General features: G+C 41.0%; 4 protein-coding genes across 4 annotated transcripts; all 4 read left to right on the forward strand.

The window, feature by feature from the left end:
* Positions 1–1,902: 1,902 nt before the first annotated feature.
* Positions 1,903–5,210, forward strand: apoeb (apolipoprotein Eb). The gene is made up of 5 exons (XM_023833311.2): positions 1,903–2,018; positions 2,720–2,783; positions 3,268–3,418; positions 3,710–3,997; positions 4,242–5,210. The coding sequence occupies exons 2-5, from the start codon at positions 2,741–2,743 to the stop codon at positions 4,579–4,581; spliced, it is 822 nt and encodes a 273-aa protein (XP_023689079.1). The 5' UTR covers positions 1,903–2,018; positions 2,720–2,740; the 3' UTR covers positions 4,582–5,210.
* Positions 5,211–9,878: 4,668 nt separating this feature from the next.
* On the forward strand, positions 9,879–11,668 carry apoc1 (apolipoprotein C-I). Its single transcript, XM_023833195.1, has 4 exons — positions 9,879–10,030; positions 10,766–10,837; positions 10,983–11,118; positions 11,303–11,668. The coding sequence occupies exons 1-4, from the start codon at positions 9,898–9,900 to the stop codon at positions 11,367–11,369; spliced, it is 408 nt and encodes a 135-aa protein (XP_023688963.1). The 5' UTR covers positions 9,879–9,897; the 3' UTR covers positions 11,370–11,668.
* A 3,104-nt stretch (positions 11,669–14,772) lies between these two features.
* Positions 14,773–18,089, forward strand: apoc4 (apolipoprotein C-IV). The gene is made up of 4 exons (XM_072715910.1): positions 14,773–14,803; positions 15,080–15,160; positions 16,509–16,596; positions 17,483–18,089. The coding sequence occupies exons 2-4, from the start codon at positions 15,115–15,117 to the stop codon at positions 17,655–17,657; spliced, it is 309 nt and encodes a 102-aa protein (XP_072572011.1). The 5' UTR covers positions 14,773–14,803; positions 15,080–15,114; the 3' UTR covers positions 17,658–18,089.
* A 2,420-nt stretch (positions 18,090–20,509) lies between these two features.
* apoa2 (apolipoprotein A-II) lies at positions 20,510–22,186 on the forward strand. The gene is made up of 4 exons (XM_072715911.1): positions 20,510–20,671; positions 20,899–20,941; positions 21,042–21,264; positions 21,685–22,186. The coding sequence occupies exons 2-4, from the start codon at positions 20,899–20,901 to the stop codon at positions 21,842–21,844; spliced, it is 426 nt and encodes a 141-aa protein (XP_072572012.1). The 5' UTR covers positions 20,510–20,671; the 3' UTR covers positions 21,845–22,186.
* Positions 22,187–23,485: the final 1,299 nt, after the last annotated feature.

Raw genomic sequence — 23,485 nt, forward strand, 5'->3', positions numbered from 1 at the left:
GTAACACAAAAACAGCAAAATGGCAATAGAAGAACAACAAAATGACAACAAAATCATGTACAGTGGCAACCAAAAACACAACAATGTCGTATCACTGCGATGTATGGGATACTTTGTAAATCATTTTGAAAGTTTGGTTAGCTGTTTTGTGGTGACAAAACATGATGACCACACACATATTAAATATCACATCTAAAGGCTCCAGGTTCTCTGCAACTGTACTGGAGAAATGGTTGATAGCTGTAGGTAATTGTACCTTTCAAGGTACAGAAATTGACTCTGAGGAACATTTCTGTACCATTGATGGTACAATAATGCTGTTTGTACCTTTGGGATGTTCCTCAGAGTCCATTTCTGTACCTTAAAAGGTGCAATTACAAGGGTACAGCCCCAGTGACAAACAATAAAGGTACACATATTACCTTTTTTCATAGAGTGTAGGGTGCAATTTTTTGAGGGGAAATCCACATCACCATCCCACCCCCTCCCGGTGTGAGGAGCATTTCACACTCTGCTGGGTGGTGGTGGTGGGTGATAATATGGCCTTTTCAGTGCGGATAAAGAACCTCCAGAAGAAACTACGCAGTCCCTCCTGCTGCCTGGGACTGGCCTTTAAGAAATAAGCCACCCTATAAAACGGATGGTGTGTAACAGGCTGTACTCATTAATGTAATTGCTATGTTCCCCATTATAAGTACTGATATAATAATTATATTTTTGCCTGTACTCATTAAACGTTTAAGGATATCTTTAAAACATCAGGGACAACAGTGCAGAAATTTTTTATATTAAAATCATCAAAATTTATTTGCAGATGGTTTTCAAAATGTGGTCTCTTGTTATTTGGATGCCATTGATAAATAATAATATTTTCAAATATGTGAGCCTTCTCGCTAAGTGAGGATGACGAACTTTATGTCACTTGCTGGGAGCTGACATTGACATTTATCACCACTGTGGTCATCTGCATCCGCGACTCATGACTTCTTTTTTTACAAACACCGTAATAAAGGTCGTATTGGCTATGCGGTTTTTCATGTTAGAACAAAATCCATACTCAGCAGAAAAGAAAGGGACCACAAAACATCCTTCCCTCTGAATCACTCACGAAGACAGATGCGCAAACACACGGTTTACCGATCATGATAACCTTCTCAATTTACACAGAACTTTAATGAAATAAACGGTTTCCTCTGAACTACACCCAACCAAACCCGCAAGAAGTCTGACATTTGATACAAAACAAAATAATTTATTCATTAACATCCCATAGGTAAAGACCTGAACCCCCCCCACACCACCCCACACACACACACATACCATGAAGGCGATCTGGGTATTCATGTAGCTTAGATGAATTAAAATTAAAAATAAGGGGAATTTCAATTATAAACTTGGATAATCTAACTTAAGTCATTCAGCTGGTCCGTTCAAAGGTTGATGTAACACCGTATCGCAAGATTATAGGCTATAAACTTGCGTTGCAGTTAACCACCGTTATCAACCGAAACTGAAACTCCGATAAAACCTAAACAATGGTAGAAAATGCAACATTAAACTATTTTTGAAATACATGTTAAACTCTGTTGACACTAAACATTTTGTTCATAGATAAATATAATTCTTCATTCAAATACACGTACATTTCTTTAGAGAACAGAGAAAAACATAATTTATTTACATAATTATTAAGCAAGATGGAATGTAAATTGTAAAATTTACGTAGCAAAATAACACGCACTGTTTAGAGCTAGTGAAAAGCAAAATAAACTGCATGCAACAACGACAGACATGCATGATACTAAATTACTAAGTGACAGACGTGACAAGGCGCTGTACGCTTTGCATAAGAACAGCAAAGACTGGAGAACTTCGGACGCCCGGACGCCACTTCATCGCTCGACACTTCACAAGTATTAGTGATATAAGTGTCACGCGCGCGCACCTCTCGGGACGCCCCGTTGAGGTATAAAAGCGGTCCCGGCTGTGAGGCAAGGAGAACGAAGGACGCAACTTAGGTGAGTGACTATGAAACTGCGCATAAATATGTTTGCTGCAAATCCGGCAATGAGTTATTCTGTAAAATTCTTATGTGACAGGGTTACTTTATTTAGGTTTTATGATGATGTGGTACTTATATGTGTATATATTACCATTTAATAGAGCATGTTTTATTTGCCATTATTAACTTTTTCATCATGGAAATTCACGTAACTTTCCTTTCAAGCTAATCGAACAGGGGGACGAATTAAGAGTATTTCGCTTAGACTACATATGTAAATAGGAATATTGAGCAAAATAAGATTTGAACGATTTCAGTAATAGCAAAGACTGTTGTAAAGGAGATGTAGATGCTTTTGAGATACGATAATTATCATACTACACCTGCGGCTTGTGAACTGTTCTATTCTGCTTTTGCATCTAAATATGTTTTTAAATTGTATTTATCGAAATAATAGCGGCCATTAAGCTGCTCTTTTAAAGAGCACACAAAGTCATGATCTTCAATGGCAGAGTGATTAAGGGAGATCCCAGAAGCGCCAGATAGCTCCCACCTTTGCCATTTACAGCTTGCTTTTCTCCTGCCCATTCAAATTTACACTGATCTTTTCCCCATTGTTATGTGGATGTCATTCCTGAGGATCTGCGGTCTATTTGTCTGGCCTTTTGATACACGGTACAGGCAAACTGAATGACCTCTATGTCTGTTTCCTCACAGGTGTGTTGCCCATACATCAGCATGAAGTCCATTGCAGTGATTCTCGTTTTGGCAGTGATTTCAGGCAGGTTTTCCTTACCCACGTGGTTACAGTAATAATTAAATAATTAATAATTAAATCAATGATATTCAGAACTCAGAACACTTTATTGCCAGTATGTGAACATACTGGAATTGGTTGTGGCTTGGTGCAAACAGTAAGTGCAGAGATGACTGCAGTTTACAGGACACATTGCAACAGGAATGAAGGACAACTGTCCAGTGCAAACCTAATAGTGTTTTTTTTTTAAAAAAAACAAAAAAAAAAACAAAGTACAGACACATTTGGTGTACCGATTATAAGAATCTTCTCAATTTGCTCATCACTTTAATGAAATATACGGTTTCCATTGAACTACACCAAACCAAACCCACAAGAATCATCTGTGAGCATCAGTTTGCACTGCAACTGGCTAGCTAATCAGGAAGTAGATATGTATCTTTTATAAAAATGGTCAATAACTATTTAGCATTAATTTTGTGACTGTTCACTGTACTGCTCCCTAAAGGCTGCCAGGCGCGTGCAGTGCCTCAGGATGAGCCCAAGACCAAATGGGAGGAGACTGTGGACCAGTTCTGGCACTATGTATCAGACCTTAACGCCAAGGCCGATGGAGTGGTCACAGATATCAAAGGTCATCAGATCAGCAGAGAACTGGAGTGAGTAGAGCTGCTGTCACATCCCTCCTACCAGGCCTCTTGGTAACAAGGCCTCCTGAACATTAGCTCTAGTACATACATTTTCTGGTGTTTTTTTTCCATTGCATATGCATTTAGGATTATATATGTGTATACTGTATATAATTTATTCTATCACCACTGTCCCTTGCCCCAAACCCACTCGTCTATTCAGTTCTTCATTGGCATGTTTTCGTGATACAATTCCCAACTTTCTGCTCCTGCAACACTTTTTTTTTACGCTGTCCTGTTTGTCACCTGTCTACTGCCCAGCACTCTGATAATGGACACCATGGCAGAGCTAAACAACTATAAGGATGACATCCAGACCAAACTGGGCCCCTACACCCAAGACACAGCAAACCAACTGGGCCAGGACTTCCAGCTGCTCGTCAACAAGCTGAAAGCTGACATGACTGATGCTAAGGACCGAACTGCTCAATATGTGCAGGAGCTGAAGACCATGATGGACCAGAATGTAGATGATGTTAAGAACAGGATAAACATCTACACCAGGAAGCTCAAGAAACGTCTGGGCAAGGACACTGAGGAGATCCGCAAGTAAGGCGAATGGCACTGGCATCCCAGAGGACAGGACAGGAATACTCAGGAATACTAAGCAAGGGAGAATTAGTGTGTGGTCCATGTAGAGATTGTTTTAAATCTACCTTTTTAAGATTCATTACCTCAAAGGACATTAGCCAGTTCCTACACTTTAGCTGTTAGGCTCACAGGCAGAAATCAGATAGCAGAAGCTGATGTTGTCTTGCTGACTGCAAGCCTAACTCGCACTTCCACCCCACAGCACTGTAGCTACCTACCTTGGAGAGATGCAGTCCCGTTCTTCCCAGAACATGGAGTCAGTGAAGGACCACCTTGAGCCCTACTTCAACCAGGCTCGGCAGCGCACCGGGGAGCGACTGGGAAACCTGAACCAGCTACTGCAATCCCAGGTTCAGGACCTGGGGCAAAAATTTGAGTCCCAGGCTGAGGGCATTCGCGAGCAGCTAGAGCAGACCGCTGAGGACCTGCGGACCACCCTGGAAGGAAAGCTGGAGGAGATGAGCCAGTGGTTCGACCCCTACGTATCAAAGATCCGTGAGCAGTTTCAGACGGTCATGGACAAGATCCAGGCTAGCTCTTAATATCACAGATGTGGCATTTGGTGGGGGCTGTGTAGGGGGAATGGGTTTACAAGTGTCCCACTCATCTTACAAGGCATTTTGCAGTATCATGTCATTGCTCCTCAAGAAGTGAATTGTTAGCATATTGCCAAATTACCGGTGCACTTGAGTTGTTCTTTTACTTCCTGCCTGATGGGGGGGTTAGGGCAGACCCCCCAATTTGCTTTAGCATCACAAACAAGCAGCTTATACCATTTCAGTCCAAACTAACTTCTCTTGGCCTATTGCACCGCACTCTGAAACTTGTCCTTATAAACAATTTCCAATGAAAATGCTTCCTGGAGTTGTAGGAGTCAATTTATATATTTGATGTCCTTGAAGCAATAGAAGTTACATTCTTGCATGTATGTAAGGACCTAGCATATGAAATATGGAACTGCTTAGTTTTTGTAACGCTGTACTATGTTTGATCATGTGTGTGATTGTACTGAGACGTGACATGAGTATGCTGCTGCGGTCCACACTATCTTTGTCCAAGCAGCATTGCACCAACGCTGTAGCCTCATGACGTAGCCCTCGCTGACACCTTTTCAGTGTGTTAGCCATAGTGCAAAAGGTTTCTGCTGAACCAATAAAGAGTATTAAATATGCTTGGTTTCTGTGTTTTTGTTGTGGGTGGCTGAAACGCAAAGCAAAACCTAAAGCACCCAAGGTTCTAGTGGCGCCGTAATGAAGATTTATTTCCCAAAAATCCCAGTGCCTCTGGCGAATAATAGCTAACACTTGTTTAGCAGTTATGCTAAATCTTGCAGTTCGAGATGTGACAACATAATTGTGGTCACATAACTGTTTTTTTTACTGTACAGACATGTATGAACTACATTAATTTATTGCAAAACTGCTAATGTTACATTATATGATATTTTTCAGCAGTACTGCTTCCTGTTCTTGGCCAAAAGTGTTGTTGATCAGAGATTATATCCATCCATCCATGACTTATCCTATACAGATCCATGGTGAACCTGAAACCCATTCTAGAAAACATAAAACAGAGATTGCTTGTACAGGATGCTACTCCATCACGGTGCACACAGACCATAAAGCTGCCCTACAGCTGCTTACTCACAGAATTGCTGGTAGCTACAGTGCTACTCAGGGAGCCCCTCAGCTGCTTACTTACAGAGCTGGTGGTAACTACAGTACTACTCAGAGAGCCCCTTGGCAGCTGGTAGTAGCTACGATGCTACTCAGACAGGCCCTCCGCTATTTACTCTTAGAGCTGTTTGAGGAGGCTGAGGGAGCCCCTCAGCCTCCTCAAACTATATCATTGTCACCTGCACATAATGCACTGCCTTTACATCTCTGCCATTTCTCCATCTTTTGCAGAATGGCACACCAGTGATAAACAGAGATTATATTCTCATATTATTCACTAAAACCTCTTCTGAATTGCATTCATTACAGTATGTCAAGAGTTTGGCATCGTTTTTTTCACAGACCTTTTGAATAAATATCCAAATCAAAATTAAAATCAGGTTCATATGGCTTATATCACATAGATGCTACAGGTACAGACACAGTTAAGATAAGACCCCGGCCACATAGAATTCTCTTGGTAATTCAAATCTTAAATACTATGCAAGAATAATTTCAATAACAATTAAAGCAATTTTTTTTATTTTATTTTACACTTGAGATTAATCTAACTAAAACCAACACACCTTCCATTACTTACCAACTTGCCTGGTAAAATGTGACTTGTAGGTAGCCGTATAATTTAAACAATTTAAAAAAAACAAATTGAATACATCAGCAAGATCAATCTGTCGCATACTTAAAACATCAAGGCCATCTTGTTCATTCCATGTCATACCGCAACCCTAGGGGGCGCAAATAATCATATTATGGCAAGTGCATGAGTCATCTTTCTAAAGAAGATGACAGCTCTTTTATGGAACTTATTTTATTAACAACCAGCATTGGTTTAATACTAGCCGCAGCACAGACAGGGAAGCCAACAACTTACACAACATACATGGTTACACACTGACGAAACGCATGCATTCCACTGCAAGCATTACACAGTGATGTACATGAACTATTAACAGAAATACAGAAATGCACATATTTATCTACGTTATTTAAAGTGTAGCGTGGTGGGGTGCAAAGCATCCCAGTAACTGCATTGTTATTCTTGCTGACCAGCCCTGCACCATCACATTCATGTCAGCCAATCATGCATAGTGAGTGGGATCAGAACAAATGAATAAGTTCACCTTGGGGACCCTGCTCAGGTGACACGCCAAAATGGTGATCACCGCGGTGAATAAGGCTCCTACGATGTTGATGTACCAAAAAGATGTAAATTCTGTCAATTTCTTCTGACGTATACCAGCTTCATTTGCCATTATTTGGTTATTGGCCATTTGGCTATTTATACTGTTACGTAACAGATTGCTATCCATGGCCATAAGCGGACTGATGAAGCCGATTTCTAAATCACATTTCTTCTTGGCAATTGCTAAAATGTAGTCAAACCAAAAGGGTTATAAAAAAAAACAAACAACTGACATCTCAGCTGAATGTTGCTGGCCTGTGTTTTTCAGGGGGTGTCTCATAATTCCTCCCACCCAGCCTGCCTTTTCGCCATTTGCCGTGAATACATAACTAGGATCACAGTAAGTGTTTACCTTGGCTTTCACATTTCTGTGCCTTGTTTTTCTCATTTTGTCATGTCCCACTGGCCCTGACATGTTGGGCCTCACTCTCAAATACCTTCCAGCCCTCCCCCGCGGGGCGTAAGAACATGCCGTGCTTCACTTTGCTTTGCTTTGTTTTTACTTTTCAGATGTCTGAGCCTTATCTTCATCCCATCCACACGAACGAATAAACATGTGTATCCTGAGATACTTCCCATAACGAACCAATAGCACAGACAGGCCTGCATGCAGAAAATGGCACGATCGTCCCTGACAGTCAGCTAATGCCCTTTTACATGCAAGACTCATTTTCCAAAGGACAATTTTCGGAACAGCAGTTCTACAAAAACAGCTAAATTGACAGACCTGTTTCACCACAGCATACAGTACCTTTTGTCTATTTAAACAGCACCAATTTAAACAGACCTCATTCAAAGTCACAAGACAGACCCATCTAAGCACTGTAAAATCTTAACTTAAGTCCTTGTTCACTTCCGATACTTCCCATTTTATATCCACAATCTGAGCCCTATTTTTAAAATCCTTTCCTTGCTCAAAGAGTCTGCTGTTCTCTGACTCAAAGTGGTTTTCCTCTCAGCATTTATTCCCTTATGTAAAGACAACAATGAGTGTTTTCTTATATCCTGCAAGTGTTCATGGGAGACAAACTGTGCCTTTATAGACAAGTGTACCAAGGGTTCTGTAGGACTATACCAAATCTTGTATTACAACTGCTAGTATCCAACATAACCCAATCAAGAATCTAGAATTCTTGGTAATCTAGCAAATTCTCTGTGGATACAGAATTCTAAAGATCTACGTAAATCTACCCTTGCCCGTTAGTTACCCCTCTCTGAGCAACACAACAGACATCCTGTGAGCTGTGGGTGTTTACAAGATTCAAAAAGAAAAAAAAAGAAAACCACAATCACTCAGTCAGCATGTCTTCTCAATGTGGCTCTCTGTTGTCTGACCAAGCTACGGCAAGCAGGTGTTGAAATTAACCGACAGTAACCCGGAGCATCTCCTCTGACAAATATGCTTAAGGCAGAAGCTCGTTTGCAGCCCATTTTTAAGTCTGTTATTACTCACCGCCTCACGGCTTCAGCTATTATAAAACTGCCTTCTGGCTCATTCACAGGCAGAGTCTCACACAATCAATGAAAGAGATGCCAAAACGACAGACTAACACGAGAAGGAGCGGAATTGCAACCATCCCATGCAAGACAATGGGCACAGTCACATCACAAAAAGACACCAAACGACAGCCATTGGTTCCTTGCTTGCAACTAGGAATGACTAAAGGAATTTGCATCTCCTTTCCATTCCATGTTTAGGAGGTTCCTCTGGCTCACCGCTTCCTCAGCTCACTCCCACATAAACGCTTACTCGACTCCACAAACAGACTGGCTTCCCCTAATTTTTGCCAGAATGTAGACATTCTAAGGCAAAGGTCTTCAGTTTGACCAATTTCATGGTTTTTTTGGCTAATACTCATCTGATTTGAATGACTCAATCTGTACCAGATGTCTCCAAGGCAAACAGAAGGAGGAAGATTTATCTACAGTATATCTGCTACCTGTTGTTGATTGAAATCTGAACCATGCAGATATCTGTACTGTGTTACATATGGTGGAGGGCGGGGGTGATGGGGGGTTACATAACGACAGATAGTCTCATATGGTAAACCATTGTAATACTTTGCCCAGATAACAAAGCCCAGTATCTCACAGCTACACAAAGACTAAGCCTGCAATCCTCGGTTAGTACCGGTTAGTACCGGGCAAACCTTTCACTGTTAGCTGGATGCTTTTCGGATTGATTCATATTGATCTGTGCCCTACACAGTTGGTACTAGAAACCTAGCTGCTTCAGTGACAGGGAAATTGCTGACTGGACATTGCATGAAATCTATATTCATATATTTTCTATGCCTGATGACTAGATAATTAAACTCTGGAGGAACAAATAAATAATTTACTAAACAACATATAAAAAGGTACTGAGCCATGGCATGGTAACAGTGGAAAAGTAGCTAAATATAGTTTAAAGCCTTCTAGATTAATTATCTTTGTTAAAATCAAAGAAATATATATAATTTAATTGATACACTGAATAATTTTGACATATCTGTCACAGAAATTAGGCTGAGTAAAGTTAATGAGATAACAATGATTAAACACTGCCGCTGCCTCCAGATGGTGGCTTGTAAATCGCTCATGCTCATACATATCGATCTATATACGTGCAGGTATATTAAGATCTGTGAAATTCTGATAAATGCTGTACTTTAAACTTTTCATTCATTACAAGACCAAATGCATGACTCTTTTTGTTGTACAATAGTTGCAATACAACCTTATACTAGCGCAGACTGATCATGCACCAAAAATACACATCAGTCGTTTTGTTTTTCATTTAGGAAAAAAAAACCGTTTTAAAATTTATCACTAAAAATACACGAAACCTTATTAAAGTAAAACATGTGGATTGGAAAAACATTGGTATGATAACATCACTCACTAGTTTAGATTTCATCAAATGTAGATAAAAGAGGCACACATATAAACAAAGAAGAGCGATACTGAGAGCTCTCGCATCGCGGACCATGAGATTCCCGCGTGCGGAAGGATGAGAAATGAAGAGGTCACTGCAGTTCAGAGGCGGTAGTTATCAGTTGCGTCAGAGAGCTGGTGAGGACTATATAGAGCGGCGCCAGCAAACAGCAGTTAGACAAAGACAAGTTTTACTTCTGAAAACTGAGAAAACAGGTGAGTGTTTACTTCTGCGTAGATTGCATTGGTTGTTAATATTTTGGAATTAATTTAATTTTAATTTTAATGATTGTTTATTTTATGCAGCGCATCATGATGTAGATTTAATTATGCGTTTAGTAACTGCAATTATATTTTAGGACCAAGGTACAAAGTGATTTCGTTTCATTGTATCCGATAACCGTTTTCAGTGGAATACTCTTATAAATAGGCTGTATTCGGGCGACATCTACATGTCGCGTTACACTGACCGCAGATACGCATATCTGACATATTTCACATTAAAACGCAATCCCTGCATGCCTGCAGACAAAAAATAAACAGTATAGTGAAATTTATGGCATAGCTATATATAGTAATATTTCAAATAATTAGAACTCATGTTGCAAATTAGCAATAAAATAAAACATTTTACAACGGCGAGATGATTTTAAAACTATTACAATTAAACTATTTAGAGAAGAGAACCTCATTATAAAAGTGCATGGGCACAATGATAGTTTTTTTTAAGTACGTGCATAAAGTGTCAAAGAAATCTCAGGAAGTTTACGGTATAATTTATCATGTGAGTCACCTAGAAACAGCTATTCACGTCATTAGATGCTGACACACGGGAAAGCGGGGCATTTGTATGAACAGTAACCACAATGTAAAAAGGACAAAATAACCATAAAAGCGAACAATGCACACAGTGTATTGATTATGCCTGTATTACATCTTATTGCCTCGCAGATCCGTGCTGTGAAGAAATGAGGCTGTCAATCGCCATCGCTGTGCTCGTTTTGGCTGTGATTGCCAACTCAGGTGAGCTATATCCACGTGCCACCCTGCCAAGCAGTGCATCAGTCATTTCTGCCTGGCATCCCCCTGGTCACTGGCTACCGAAGGGGGGGGGTTGATGCAATGTTAGGCTTTTGCTGGGCTTATATACCTCCTTGTCCACATGCAGAAGCGGAGGAGCCCACACTGGAGGAGCAGTTTGCTAAGTTTCAGAACCAGATGAAAGACTTTGCTGATGATGTCGCGGTAAAGACTAAGTCCACCCTGGACCAGATCCATCAGAGTGAATTCGCTGCCAAGACCAGGTAAAAGGATGTTCTGTTGCAGCTAAGCTACAGTATAACACAATCTTCTTCAGAGAGTCTCCTTAAGTACCCTTCGACACGTATACCATACAGGAATGTTATAACCTGTGACCACAGATAACGACACAAAAGGCGGGCTCCACGCTGTGTTTGATTCTTACTGTGACCATTTCTGCCATCACAGGAACTGGTTCACTGAGCAGTTTGACAAGATGAAGCAGAAGATAGACGAGGCCTTCCAACAGAAATAGGCTGTTTATTTGACGATGCATCTGTTCTCTACCTGTTCTCCCTGTTTTCTATGCTGCCCCATTTCCCCTGGTGCTGTGGTGACTTGGCTAGGTGTGCCCTGACCGAAAGCTCTGCTCAAATGTACTCTGTTTCAGTCCTTTTGTTGTTTAAAATTACTCATCACCTGCCAGACTAAAACAATGCTGAAATGTTAATACATGCAAAAAAAAAAACAATAAAAACTGAAACAAAAAGCCTGTGAAACATTGCATCATCATAATGATCCTGCTTTTATTAAAATCTAGAAGGACTAAAAACATTTATTAGTGGAGATTATTCATTATTCAATGCGCAAGAACATATGCATGAATAGAGGGGAATCTTACAGAAGAAAAAGTGTCATAGCCTTTTGTGCAATTAAAGAAATTTTTGAAAAAGGCATATATAATTATGATTATGTCAGGGTGTTATCCCTATGAAAGATCTGGATGGTCAAACTGATGCCTCCACTTAATAAAACAACAATTCTCTCTGGTATAAAACATGTATTTCAAATACAAAATATAAATTTTTGAAGTTGTATCCGACATAAAATACGAACCTGCAGACAGAATTAAATTCTCTAATTTCACATATGTGGAGTACAATACTGTGTTAAATTATAGTTTCATAAGTACTCCATTCACATATGAACATATAAGTAAATCAGTCTCCTCTTCATCTATAATTACTGGTTCTGTGCCAGCTGAACTGCTGTTATGTCTTAATTAAACCAGTTGTTATGTTCCACGAGTTGTTTTTTTCCTTCATGCAGCCTGAAACCACATTACAACGCAGTGATCGCCTGAACCTTTATTGCCTGTTTCCTTTTACAGTATCAGCATATAAACATACAAAAATGTATAAAACAAATTTGTATTTTCCCAAGGAAGAGCCTAAGCTTTGTGATAGATATGAGAAATGTATCATAAACATTTGTTAAAGCTTAAAGATTTGCTTACAGATGATGAGCAGTACTTTGTCCAATTTAAATTGTCAAAGCTAAAAAGCAACACCAGTTAATGCCACAGGAAAGCTATTTCCAAGCGTGCAGCAAAGCATACTTCCAGATCTCTATTGACTTGACGGCACCTATTAATATTTATGAGTGGCATCAGCCAACAGAAGAAGCACAATGGGGATGGGGAGGTACTTTGAATTACATCCTCATGGCCCTCGAGCTAATCCGTTTGCAGCACACACTCAAACCTTACTACAACTCACTGATTAATTCGCACATGAATTTAGGAAGAGCAGCAAAAGGTTCAAATAACAGGACAACATCTTCACGTTAGGAGCAGACCTGTAAGACAGCACTTACAGCTTATGAAGGATCATTAGGGCTAGCTATAGATAAAGAACAAGTGTTTTACATTTACATTGGGGAGCACTGTTGCCTTCATACCTGAATCCTGCCTCCATTCTGGGTGTGTGGAGATTTCATGTCCCCATGCTGGGTGTGCAGAGAATGCAGGTCCCCAGGTCCCCATGCTGGGTGAGCAGGGATTGCACATCCGCATGTTGCATCGGTGGAGATCACATGTCCCCATGTAGGTGAGTGGAGATCGCAGGTCCCCAGGTCCCCATGCTGGGTGTGCAGTGGTCGCAGGTCTCCATGCTGGGATTGTGGAAATCACATGTCCCCATGCTGAGTGTGTGGAGATTACATGTAATGAAGATGGTCTACATCTGTGGCAGCTGAGGAGGTTTAAGGTCTCTCCTGCTGTCCTAAAGGCCTTCTACTCGGCTACTGTAGAGAGCATAACTACCATGAGCATTACACCATGGTTCAGGAACTGCTTTGTCCAGGACCAGAAAGCCCTGCAGAGGGTGGTTAGAGCAGCTGAGCGCTGCACCAGATCTGCCTTGCCCTCCCTACAAGGCATTTACACCAGCCGCTGTAGAACCAGAGCAACAAAAATCTTCAAGGACCCATCCCACCCCAATAACTTTCTGTTTTGCATGCTGAACTCAGGCAAACAGCTCCGCAGCCTTATGACCAGAACTGAAAAGTCAAAGAGGAGTTTTTTCCCCAGGTCATAAGGCTCCTAAACCAGGACAGTTCTCAATGCCCCTAGGTCTCCCATTGGACTCTACAGTGATTCTTCAGCACTGTAACACTGACATCACTCTGTGCACACTGTGTACGAGTACCCACAATCCTATGAGCGCTGTTTTCATTCAGTTCATATTGTCCAAATTGTCAGTACATTTCTCAGGTCTCTTTCACATTGCACTTATATTGCACAGCTTAATCACTAATTATGATTATGTCAGGGTGTTATCCCTATGAAAGATCTGGATGGTCAAACTGATGCCTCCACTTAATAAAACAACAATTCTCTCTGGTATAAAACATGTATTTCAAATACAAAATATAAATTTTTGAAGTTGTATCCGACATAAAATACGAACCTGCAGACAGAATTAAATTCTCTAATTTCACATATGTGGAGTACAATATTGTGTTAAATTATAGTTTCATAAGTACTCCATTCTTTAAGGCTGCTGTATACAACTCACAGAAGTATTTCTGTTTGGAAAATAGCTCTCTTCCAAGTGAGCAAGTTAATATTTGCCAGGTTCTTCCAGCATAGTCAGACATCACTCTGTCAGTATACTTCTCTGTTCATTAATTACTAGTGTCCACTCATGAGGCCCGTGGCACAGACCTGTCTCTTTAACCCTTCATAGATACACCCATTATGAATAATGTTTTTGTGCGAAGGCCCAGTCAACAACTGAATTTCACCTGAAGGCAGAACACACCATATTCAATTTAATCAAAAGGCAGGTTAAAGTCACTATTTATCTTGTGTTAATGAATACTAAGATTGCCCAATTTCATGCTGACTTACAAGAAGTTCCACCAGTAAAATGTTTTTGAGTATGGCGAAGGTTTTCAATACACACATTTCTGAGAATTTCGATGCATTATTGGATTTATTTAACCTAAAACTGTAATGCAAACAGTGCAGTTTTCTCACACACAGTGCAAATTGGAGATTTATCAAATAGGATATCTGAAACCCAGAACACAATAGCATACATTACTGCAAATATTTTTAGTGATTCCACAATTAATATACCAACAAAGGTATATTAAAAAGGCTACTTCCCAATTTATATAAAGGTTTTCTTTTTCTCAAAATACTTAATGACAGATTTTGTGGTCAATAACATAAAATTTAATATAGGTGCTTGCAAAAATATAGCTAAAAATTAATACAATATTGTGATCGATGGTCAGTAGTAGTGAGCATAAATGTGAAAATAGCCACGGAGGTGCTGCGGTGTTTTAAGGTACCCTTACGTCACACGTTGTTACTTTGCCTTGATACCTTGTTGAGGCGAATTACAGTCAGTCTACCCACTGAACAGCACATAGACAACTTCTCTCAGAAGCCAAAAAAAGGTAAAGCCTAATAATTCTGTCATTAATTTAAAAATCCTATCAACCATAGGACTTTGTAGTCCAACGGAAAATGTCATAGGTTGAAAGATGTTTTTACAGAAATTTATATCAGACTTTTTGTGTACTTCTCCATTCATTGACACTTTGGTGTCCATACTGTAATATAGCAAATACTACATTTTTGTAGTTATCTACCCCATTTGAGTACCTCAGATGTCTGCCTGTAATCCCTGTGTCTGTTGTCCTCTGCTAACACACCGGTTCCACACTGTGCAGTAGAACCTACATTTCGTTCCCGGTTCCTAGCAGACATGTTACGGAGTCTCATCACGCTCACCATGCTGCTGCTACTGGCAGGTAAGGTGCAGGTTCTTACATGCATGGCTTGGTTTTGTAGCTGTTTGTCTCACCCAATTTTATAGAAACATTTCACCCTATTCTACAGAAAAACGACTATATAAAGAATGCACTTATTATGCTGAATATTAGCACCAGGGCACTGAGGTGAGATGACATTGAGCAATGGATCTTCAGGGGCCCTGTTCACTCTCCACTTCAATTTGCACCACCCCTTTGCCTTACATAAGAATATAAGAAATTTACAAACGAGAGGGGGCCATTTGGCCCATCAAGCTCGTTTGGGGAGAACTTAACTAATAGCTCAGAGTTGTTAAAATCTTATCTAACTCTGATTTAAAGGAACCCAGGGTTTTAGCTTCCGCTACACTAGGAGGAAGACTATTCCATACTCTAACTACACGCTGTGTAAAGAAGTGCTTCCTCAAATTTGTTTTAAAATGTTCTCCCGCTAATTTCCACTTATGGCCACGAGTTCTAGTATTTAAACTAATATTGAAATAGCCATTTGGCTGAACAGCATCCAGACCCGTTAGAATCTTATAGACTGGGATCATGTCCCCCCCTTAGTCTCCTTTGCTCAAGGCTAAACAGATTCAGCTCAGCTAACCTCTCCTCATAAGACATTCCTCTAAGACCAGGAATCATTCTCGTAGCCCTCCGTTGCACCTTTTCTAAGGCAGCAATGTCCTTCTTAAGGTATGGTGACCAAACCTGCACACAATATTCTAGGTGGGGTATTACCAAGGAATTATATAAATGTAACATCACCTCCCTTGACTTAAACTTCACACACCTAGAGATATAACCCAACATTCTATTGGCCTTTTTTATTGCTTCCCCACACTGGCGAGAGTGGGACATGGAAGCATCAACATACATTATTTATAAATAATTATTAATATTTAGCAAAAGCTTTTGCACATTCTTATAGTTCTGTCTTAAATTCCTTTTCCCCCCTCTGGTGTTTGAACTTTGTTTGACCTTATATCTTAATCATTTAAGCATCTTTATCATTCAGATTTGTCTTCAGGTGGCACAGTGGTTAGCACCGCTGCCTCACACCTTTGCGAGTTTGCATGTTCTCCCCATGTTGTTGTGGGGTTTAATCTAGGTTCTTAGGTTTCCTCCCTCAGTCCATAAACATGCCAAGGTGAAATGGAGTTACTGAATGGTGTGTCCGTAGCCCCCAGGTTAAGCTCCAGACCCCCCAGGACCATGACAATGGATAGATTTGTCCTCTGACTGCTTTCAGCACCTTTCTTCATCTTTGCATTTAGTTTTGGTTTTGGTAAAAACCTGTCTCTCTCCACATATGTGCTTCTCTCTCTTCCCTTGTCGTCTGCAGCACAGCTGTCACTGTCAGACACAGAGAATGGGGATAACTCAGAGGCAAACATCTCAGAGACACTGCAGCTGCTGGCAAATACATACCGGTAGGTGTCACAGTCATACTCTGAGGTTTCTGTCCCAGCCCTGACTTCCCAACCTTGGAAGAAGGCCACTGACATCCTGTCTATCAGTATCATGACAAGTCAGCACCTACGCAAAAGGGAACGAATTCCAAAAGTTCATAGTCGCATTGGGACTTCAAACAATCAGTAGCCCTGCATGGGGAACAACTTATTAATATGAATTATTATTTGTATTTGCGTGGCAAAAGCTTTTGTAATAGTTACGAGCTGTACCCATTTATACTGCTCAAAGTCATGTCAGAATTTGAGGGAACCATCCCCTCAAGTGAGCTTGGCACTACAGGTACAGTCATTCAGGAACCATAGCCTGCATACTCCCGCAGCTCAGTGAAGATGGGTGGGAGAGGGAACAATGAAGGATACAAGCTACATTATGGTTTGTTCATAAGCTGTGCTATCATCTATCCATCTTCAATCCCCTTCTTCTGGTGGTGATGATGCTTAAAATGAAAATGGAATGATGCTTTATTTACCATTTGTACAAGTAAAAAATACGCCAGGAGGTGCAAAGTGATGGGGCACGCTGGAAGCCGCCTTACCTTGGCTTGCACTGCCTTAATCACTAGGCAGCTTAAGAACCATTCTACAAAGTTTAGGGATACTTATCTATCTACACCATAAGCATGTAGATAAGTGAGTGGCTTCCCTTAGTGGCAGTGTAGAATACTCTTAGCATATTAGAACCGCCTTCAGTCCTTCCCAGCAAACCATGTGGTGTTATTTTATCTTATGATCTTCACTATGCATTTTCACCTTCCAAAGCCATTATGAAGAGTCATTGAGTTTTGTGATACAACTGGCTGCTTCGCATCCCTGACTGTTTCGGTTGCATTGTTTTGTGCCCCAGGACAGCCACGACGAGAGCAATGGACATTGGACAAACCCTGCTAGACTTCAGCAGGATGTATTACCAAGACCATATCAAGTCCATGGCAGACAAATGCATTGAGCTGGCTTCTGACACCACAAACTCCATGTGGGAGCGCATATCCAAGAAATGGACGGAATATTATGAAAACTAGTTGCCAGTAGCAGAAATACGCAATACGTCTTGCTCCCCCCATATCTATGACAGAGCCATTCAGACAAGTCTCATTTAGACTGGTATCTCACCATATTCCTTAGTGTGTTCACAGCCGATGACAAAGACAGAAGGTAAAGAATGTTGAAAATTGGGTCAGAAATGCAACATATACACATTACTTTATTCCTACAGGTTTTAAAGAGTATGTTGTAACTATGCAGTATTATTCAACGTCACGCATCAGAGTTCTTTCTGAGCCTGACTGCCTTGCACACCATCAAACCTGCTGAACAACGTACTTTGAGTCAGATGTTCCTGGAATCAGGAACATATGAACATATAAGTAAATCAGTCTCCTCTTCATCTATAATTACTGGTTCTGTGCCAGCTGAACTGCTGTTCTGTCTTAATTAAACCAGTTGTTATGTTCCACGAGTTGTTTTTTTCCTTCATGCAGCCTGAAACCACATTACAACGCAGTGATCGCCTGAACCTTTATTGCCTGTTTCCTTTTACAGTATCAGCATATAAACATACAAAAATGTATAAAACAAATGTGTATTTTCCCAAGGAAGAGCCTAAGCTTTGTGATAGATATGAGAAATGTATCATAAACATTTGTTAAAGCTTAAAGATTTGCTTACAGATGATAAGCAGTACTTTGTCCAATTTAAATTGTCAAAGCTAAAAAGCAACACCAGTTAATGCCACAGGAAAGCTATTTCCAAGCGTGCAGCAAAGCATACTTCCAGATCTCTATTGACTTGACGGCACCTATTAATATTTATGAGTGGCATCAGCCAACAGAAGAAGCACAATGGGGATGGGGAGGTACTTTGAATTACATCCTCATGGCCCTCGAGCTAATCCGTTTGCAGCACACACTCAAACCTTACTACAACTCACTGATTAATTCGCACATGAATTTAGGAAGAGCAGCAAAAGGTTCAAATAACAGGACAACATCTTCACGTTAGGAGCAGACCTGTAAGACAGCACTTACAGCTTATGAAGGATCATTAGGGCTAGCTATAGATAAAGAACAAGTGTTTTACATTTACGTTGGGGAGCACTGTTGCCTTCATACCTGAATCCTGCCTCCATTCTGGGTGTGTGGAGATTTCATGTCCCCATGCTGGGTGTGCAGAGAATGCAGGTCCCCAGGTCCCCATGCTGGGTGAGCAGGGATTGCACATCCGCATGTTGCATCGGTGGAGATCACATGTCCCGATGTAGGTGAGTGGAGATCGCAGGTCCCCAGGTCCCCATGCTGGGTGTGCAGTGGTCGCAGGTCTCCATGCTGGGATTGTGGAAATCACATGTCCCCATGCTGAGTGTGTGGAGATTACATGTAATGAAGATGGTCTACATCTGTGGCAGCTGAGGAGGTTTAAGGTCTCTCCTGCTGTCCTAAAGGCCTTCTACTCGGCTACTGTAGAGAGCATAACTACCATGAGCATTACACCATGGTTCAGGAACTGCTTTGTCCAGGACCAGAAAGCCCTGCAGAGGGTGGTTAGAGCAGCTGAGCGCTGCACCAGATCTGCCTTGCCCTCCCTACAAGGCATTTACACCAGCCGCTGTAGAACCAGAGCAACAAAAATCTTCAAGGACCCATCCCACCCCAATAAATTTCTGTTTTGCATGCTGAACTCAGGCAAACAGCTCCGCAGCCTTATGACCAGAACTGAAAAGTCAAAGAGGAGTTTTTTCCCCAGGTCATAAGGCTCCTAAACCAGGACAGTTCTCAATGCCCCTAGGTCTCCCATTGGACTCTACAGTGATTCTTCAGCACTGTAACACTGACATCACTCTGTGCACACTGTGTACGAGTACCCACAATCCTATGAGCGCTGTTTTCATTCAGTTCATATTGTCCAAATTGTCAGTACATTTCTCAGGTCTCTTGCACATTGCACTTATATTGCACAGCTTAATCACTTTTATCTTATCACTTATGTATAAATTATGTACAGCTGAACATATTCCATATATTTTTTATTTTATATTGTTATTTTGTATATTTTGGCATTCTCTTATCATGCACAGCTGCTCAGAATGACCAGGGTCATGTGTACATGACAAATAAATATCTTGAATCTTGAATCTACACATAATCTACATATGATGTACTCCCACATAACATCCTTTAAATCACTGGAGTGGCATTACTAAGTGACACTGCAGTTTTCTGTGTTCAGCTCACAAGGAAGCAGAAACATAAGAATACAAACAGGTAACAGGTAAACAGTAGAGCGGAGGCTGCTGATCTGACAGAGGCGGAGAGCTTGAGCTGTTCAGAGCAAAGGGCAGAGCAGGGAGGGCAGCTTGGCTCTGTGAATGTGGAAATCTGCAGATGACCTTTGGGTTGTTCCACTGTGCTCTTGCACTGGACAAAGAGTATTGATTTTGGCACATGCTCACCAAACAAAAGCAGACAGAAATGTCACCCATAAACGTTGCACCCATCTCTAAAATATAATAATTTACATTCAAGAGAAAACTGGACATGGTGGTGAGCCTTTAACATGCAAATCTCACTAATATGAAACACTGTGTTAAGTATAGCCTATATTACATGAGCAAATGGGGCCAAAATTTAAGGTTCTGCTTATGCATTGGTGCAGAAACCAGGTGCCTGTTCCTTTGCACCACTGATGAAATATTTCTTATCCCCCTTTTCCTCCACATCTGAATTTCATGCATCACAAAGGAGTTACATACGAGTACATGAGTATCTAGCATTTGGGAGCGTCAGGGGGTTAACAGGTCTGTCTGACATGGAGTGGACTTTGGGTGTTTGTGTGGGTGTAACTTCCAGACTGCAGCTATTTGTTAGGCCAGGACAGTGGGTCCCCGTGAGCTTCGCGGTTCATTAGGTGACGTTTGTTTACACACTTCCCTTATATCACGGTGCAGATTTTGCCGGGCCACTCTGCCACAAACCTGGGCACTGACTGGAACCACATCCATCAACCTGGTCATCCGTTGCAATCCTCAATCATCTCAAAGGTATTTGGGGCAATTTGGAATGGGTACCATTATCCATATTTATAACAAAAAAAATCTTGTTTTACCTTATTTCTGGGCCCTCATTATTTTCACAGGTTGGCTTCACTTCAGCCATGAATAATTCACACAAAGATTTCACGCTTTATCTCCGCTAAGTGATTTGGTGCTTAAGTTGTGCATGCTAATGGATAGGGCTGCAGGTAACACTCTCCTTCTCTTTCGCACAGATGTCAGGGAAATTTGCCATTGCGTTCCTGCTCGCGCTCCAAGGTAAGAGTGGCTCTGTGCATCTCCTGCCACGTCCTCCATGCCAAGTCCTCCCAGGAGCTTGGACCCCTTAGTGATCTGCATGCCTCTCTTTTTCCCCCAGTGTCCCTTTGCCTGTGCGACCTCCCGGAGCCTGACAAGGAGCTTGTGAACAAGTATGACGAGCTGAAGGGGGCTGTTATCAAGAGGATCACACAGGTGTACAACAAGGCTCACTCCGCCATCTCTCCCCTTCTGGAGGAAAGTCAATATGCGAAGGCGGCAAAGGACTACGTGGATGAAGTACACGGTAGTCCCCAAGTCCAGAGCGGAGTTAAGATTGTGACGTGAGTATCTCCTTATTTCGCTCCCTAGCTGACATGCATTTCCGAGGACTGTAAACATAAAGGGTAATAAATAAGCGACAGCGCTAATTTTTCCAATGAATCTGCAAAACACTGTAGAACTCCCAATCTTTGTAATTCTTAAGCTAATAAATTCACGTTTCAGTACGGCAAATTACTTGTTAGCAATGTATAGTTCAATGCAGGTTAGTTATCTAGCAATAAAAATAAATGTTGTTGTGTATGACTCATCATCTTTCTTCTTATCCATGGATTTATTTATATATGCATTGTTTTTGGAGATACACAGCTCAGCATGCAGCTGCAGTGCTGTTCCCTGACTGCTTCAGGTTTCTGTTTGGAACTGGGCATAGGAGTGTAAGAGAGGCATTATGAGGTGCCCTGATGATGTCGTCCATGTAGGGGTATGGCCCAGGAAGTCGTGCCATTGGTGGACAAGGCTCGCTCTGCCGGGCTCGGGCTCTATGGGAAGTACGTGCGTCCCTACGTTGGACCCTTCCTGGACGAGTGCATCACGAACTTCCGGGCTACTCTGGAGAGCGTGTGGCCAGCCGAGCACTGAGATCCTAGCAGCAAATGGATCTGTCGCCGCTTACAGGAACTTCTTATCAATAGCTTCAGTTTTACACGACACAACTTCCCAATGATAGCAGAATCTGATTTAAAATGCACAAAAGGCTATGCTCTGCACTATTAAATCTCTTGCCAACAATCATGCATAAAAAGGGAAATAACAGAAATAATATTAGAAATTACAGCAATTTCCATATTTCTCAAAAGAATGCAATTTACATTGTGCATGTACATAAATGCTTATTTCCTATTCATATATGAAGCGAGAAACAACAATAGAGGTCATTTGTATTTGTATACTGAGCTCAATAAAATAATTACAAACTGCAAACTGTTTTAATAGCTGTGTTATGTTTTTCCAAATAATCCCATCTAAGGAGGTAGACAAGCAAAATTTGAATATCCCTCTACTGAAGACACTTTGTGCCTTGAGAAAAGACAGCTTGAGGTATCATCCATTTATCTCCCAAAACTTTATGTAACATCCATCCACCTTTCATAAACATTTATCCTCTACAGGGCCACAAAAACCTGATGTAACATCCATGCATCCTCCATAACCGCTTATCTCATGCACAGTCGCACAAACTTGATATGACACGTGAAAGTGAACCCTTTCTCCTGGAATCCTGGAATACTAAAAATATGTTTCTCATTGTAAAACAGATATAATCTGCAAGATTATGCAGGAAAACTCACATAAAGGATATTGACAAAAAAGGTATACACTGGTTGATTAATATTTAGCATGGAGAGAATTGTGCAAAACTGATACTGAATCATTTTTATAATCATCCTTTATTTTTTCTGTCTTTTATACATTTAATATTCAAATACTTCAGTTTAAAATCATTCATTTCATTTCATTTTTCAAAACTGAAACATTCACTTAAAGATTAATTTCACTTAAACCATGAATTTATCCTTTATTTGACAATTTATTAAATCATTTATTATTCTGTGATTCAACATAGTCAACAATAAGTAGCTGCTTAACAAACGTCATACATAAACTGTACGGTTTCTCTGAGTTTCCTCTTCCTGCCCGACATTTAAGCAGAGACACAGCAGAGGTTTCCTATACACCGACTACAAAAAGGTGCTTCACTGCAGTACTTCAGCTGACCGAGTGAAATTTCAAACAGCACTCGATTTTGTGATGCTGCTTAACACTCCAGCCCTGTGTACCAGTCTCTAGGCCCAGGAGTGAGGTGCAGTCATGACCTGTTTTTTTCCCTCTTTTTTGGGGGGGGGCGGGGGGGGGGGTGATGTGAATGTTGGAGCAAATCCATAACAGCTAAGAACTGCTAAGTAGGCAGACATGTGACTCTGAGGTTTGCACAGAAGCAAGAGTAAACAGGCCAATAATGGCAAAGTCATGGGGCCAAAGAGGAAGAGATATACAATCCAGAACATTCCACTATCAGATATCAGATTCACCGGTGTAGCTACACCAAATAAAGGGGATTTTCTAAGCAATGCTGCTTGTGTGATGCCAGTGAAAGAGAGACATGCAGAGATCATTTCTTTGTTCAGCCTCAGCCATACCTGTCAAGTTTTGGATTTGAAAATAAGGGAAATTTTCCGGCACCCACCGCGAGCCATCCCACCACCCCAACCAAGCTCCAGT

The sequence above is a fragment of the Paramormyrops kingsleyae genome, chromosome 9 (genome assembly GCF_048594095.1).
Source record: "Paramormyrops kingsleyae isolate MSU_618 chromosome 9, PKINGS_0.4, whole genome shotgun sequence".
Lineage (NCBI taxonomy): Eukaryota > Metazoa > Chordata > Actinopteri > Osteoglossiformes > Mormyridae > Paramormyrops > Paramormyrops kingsleyae.

What these genes read in the sequence shown, in the direction of transcription:
- apoeb (XM_023833311.2), top strand. Translation starts at nt 2,741, where the DNA reads ATGAAGTCCATTGCAGTGATTCTCGTTTTGGCAGTGATTTCAG. An exon ending in CAGATCAGCAGAGAACTGGA is followed by an intron (nt 3,419 to 3,709) that starts GTGAGTAGAGCT and finishes TCTACTGCCCAG; the next exon opens with CACTCTGATAATGGACACCA. An exon ending in GACACTGAGGAGATCCGCAA is followed by an intron (nt 3,998 to 4,241) that starts GTAAGGCGAATG and finishes TCCACCCCACAG; the next exon opens with CACTGTAGCTACCTACCTTG.
- apoc1 (XM_023833195.1), top strand. Translation starts at nt 9,898, where the DNA reads ATGAAGAGGTCACTGCAGTTCAGAGGCGGTAGTTATCAGTTGCGTCAG. An exon ending in TCTGAAAACTGAGAAAACAG is followed by an intron (nt 10,031 to 10,765) that starts GTGAGTGTTTAC and finishes ATTGCCTCGCAG; the next exon opens with ATCCGTGCTGTGAAGAAATG. An exon ending in GAATTCGCTGCCAAGACCAG is followed by an intron (nt 11,119 to 11,302) that starts GTAAAAGGATGT and finishes CTGCCATCACAG; the next exon opens with GAACTGGTTCACTGAGCAGT.
- apoc4 (XM_072715910.1), top strand. Translation starts at nt 15,115, where the DNA reads ATGTTACGGAGTCTCATCACGCTCACCATGCTGCTGCTACTGGCAG. An exon ending in CATGCTGCTGCTACTGGCAG is followed by an intron (nt 15,161 to 16,508) that starts GTAAGGTGCAGG and finishes TGTCGTCTGCAG; the next exon opens with CACAGCTGTCACTGTCAGAC. An exon ending in CTGCTGGCAAATACATACCG is followed by an intron (nt 16,597 to 17,482) that starts GTAGGTGTCACA and finishes TTTGTGCCCCAG; the next exon opens with GACAGCCACGACGAGAGCAA.
- apoa2 (XM_072715911.1), top strand. Translation starts at nt 20,899, where the DNA reads ATGTCAGGGAAATTTGCCATTGCGTTCCTGCTCGCGCTCCAAG. An exon ending in GTTCCTGCTCGCGCTCCAAG is followed by an intron (nt 20,942 to 21,041) that starts GTAAGAGTGGCT and finishes TTTTTCCCCCAG; the next exon opens with TGTCCCTTTGCCTGTGCGAC. An exon ending in AGCGGAGTTAAGATTGTGAC is followed by an intron (nt 21,265 to 21,684) that starts GTGAGTATCTCC and finishes TCGTCCATGTAG; the next exon opens with GGGTATGGCCCAGGAAGTCG.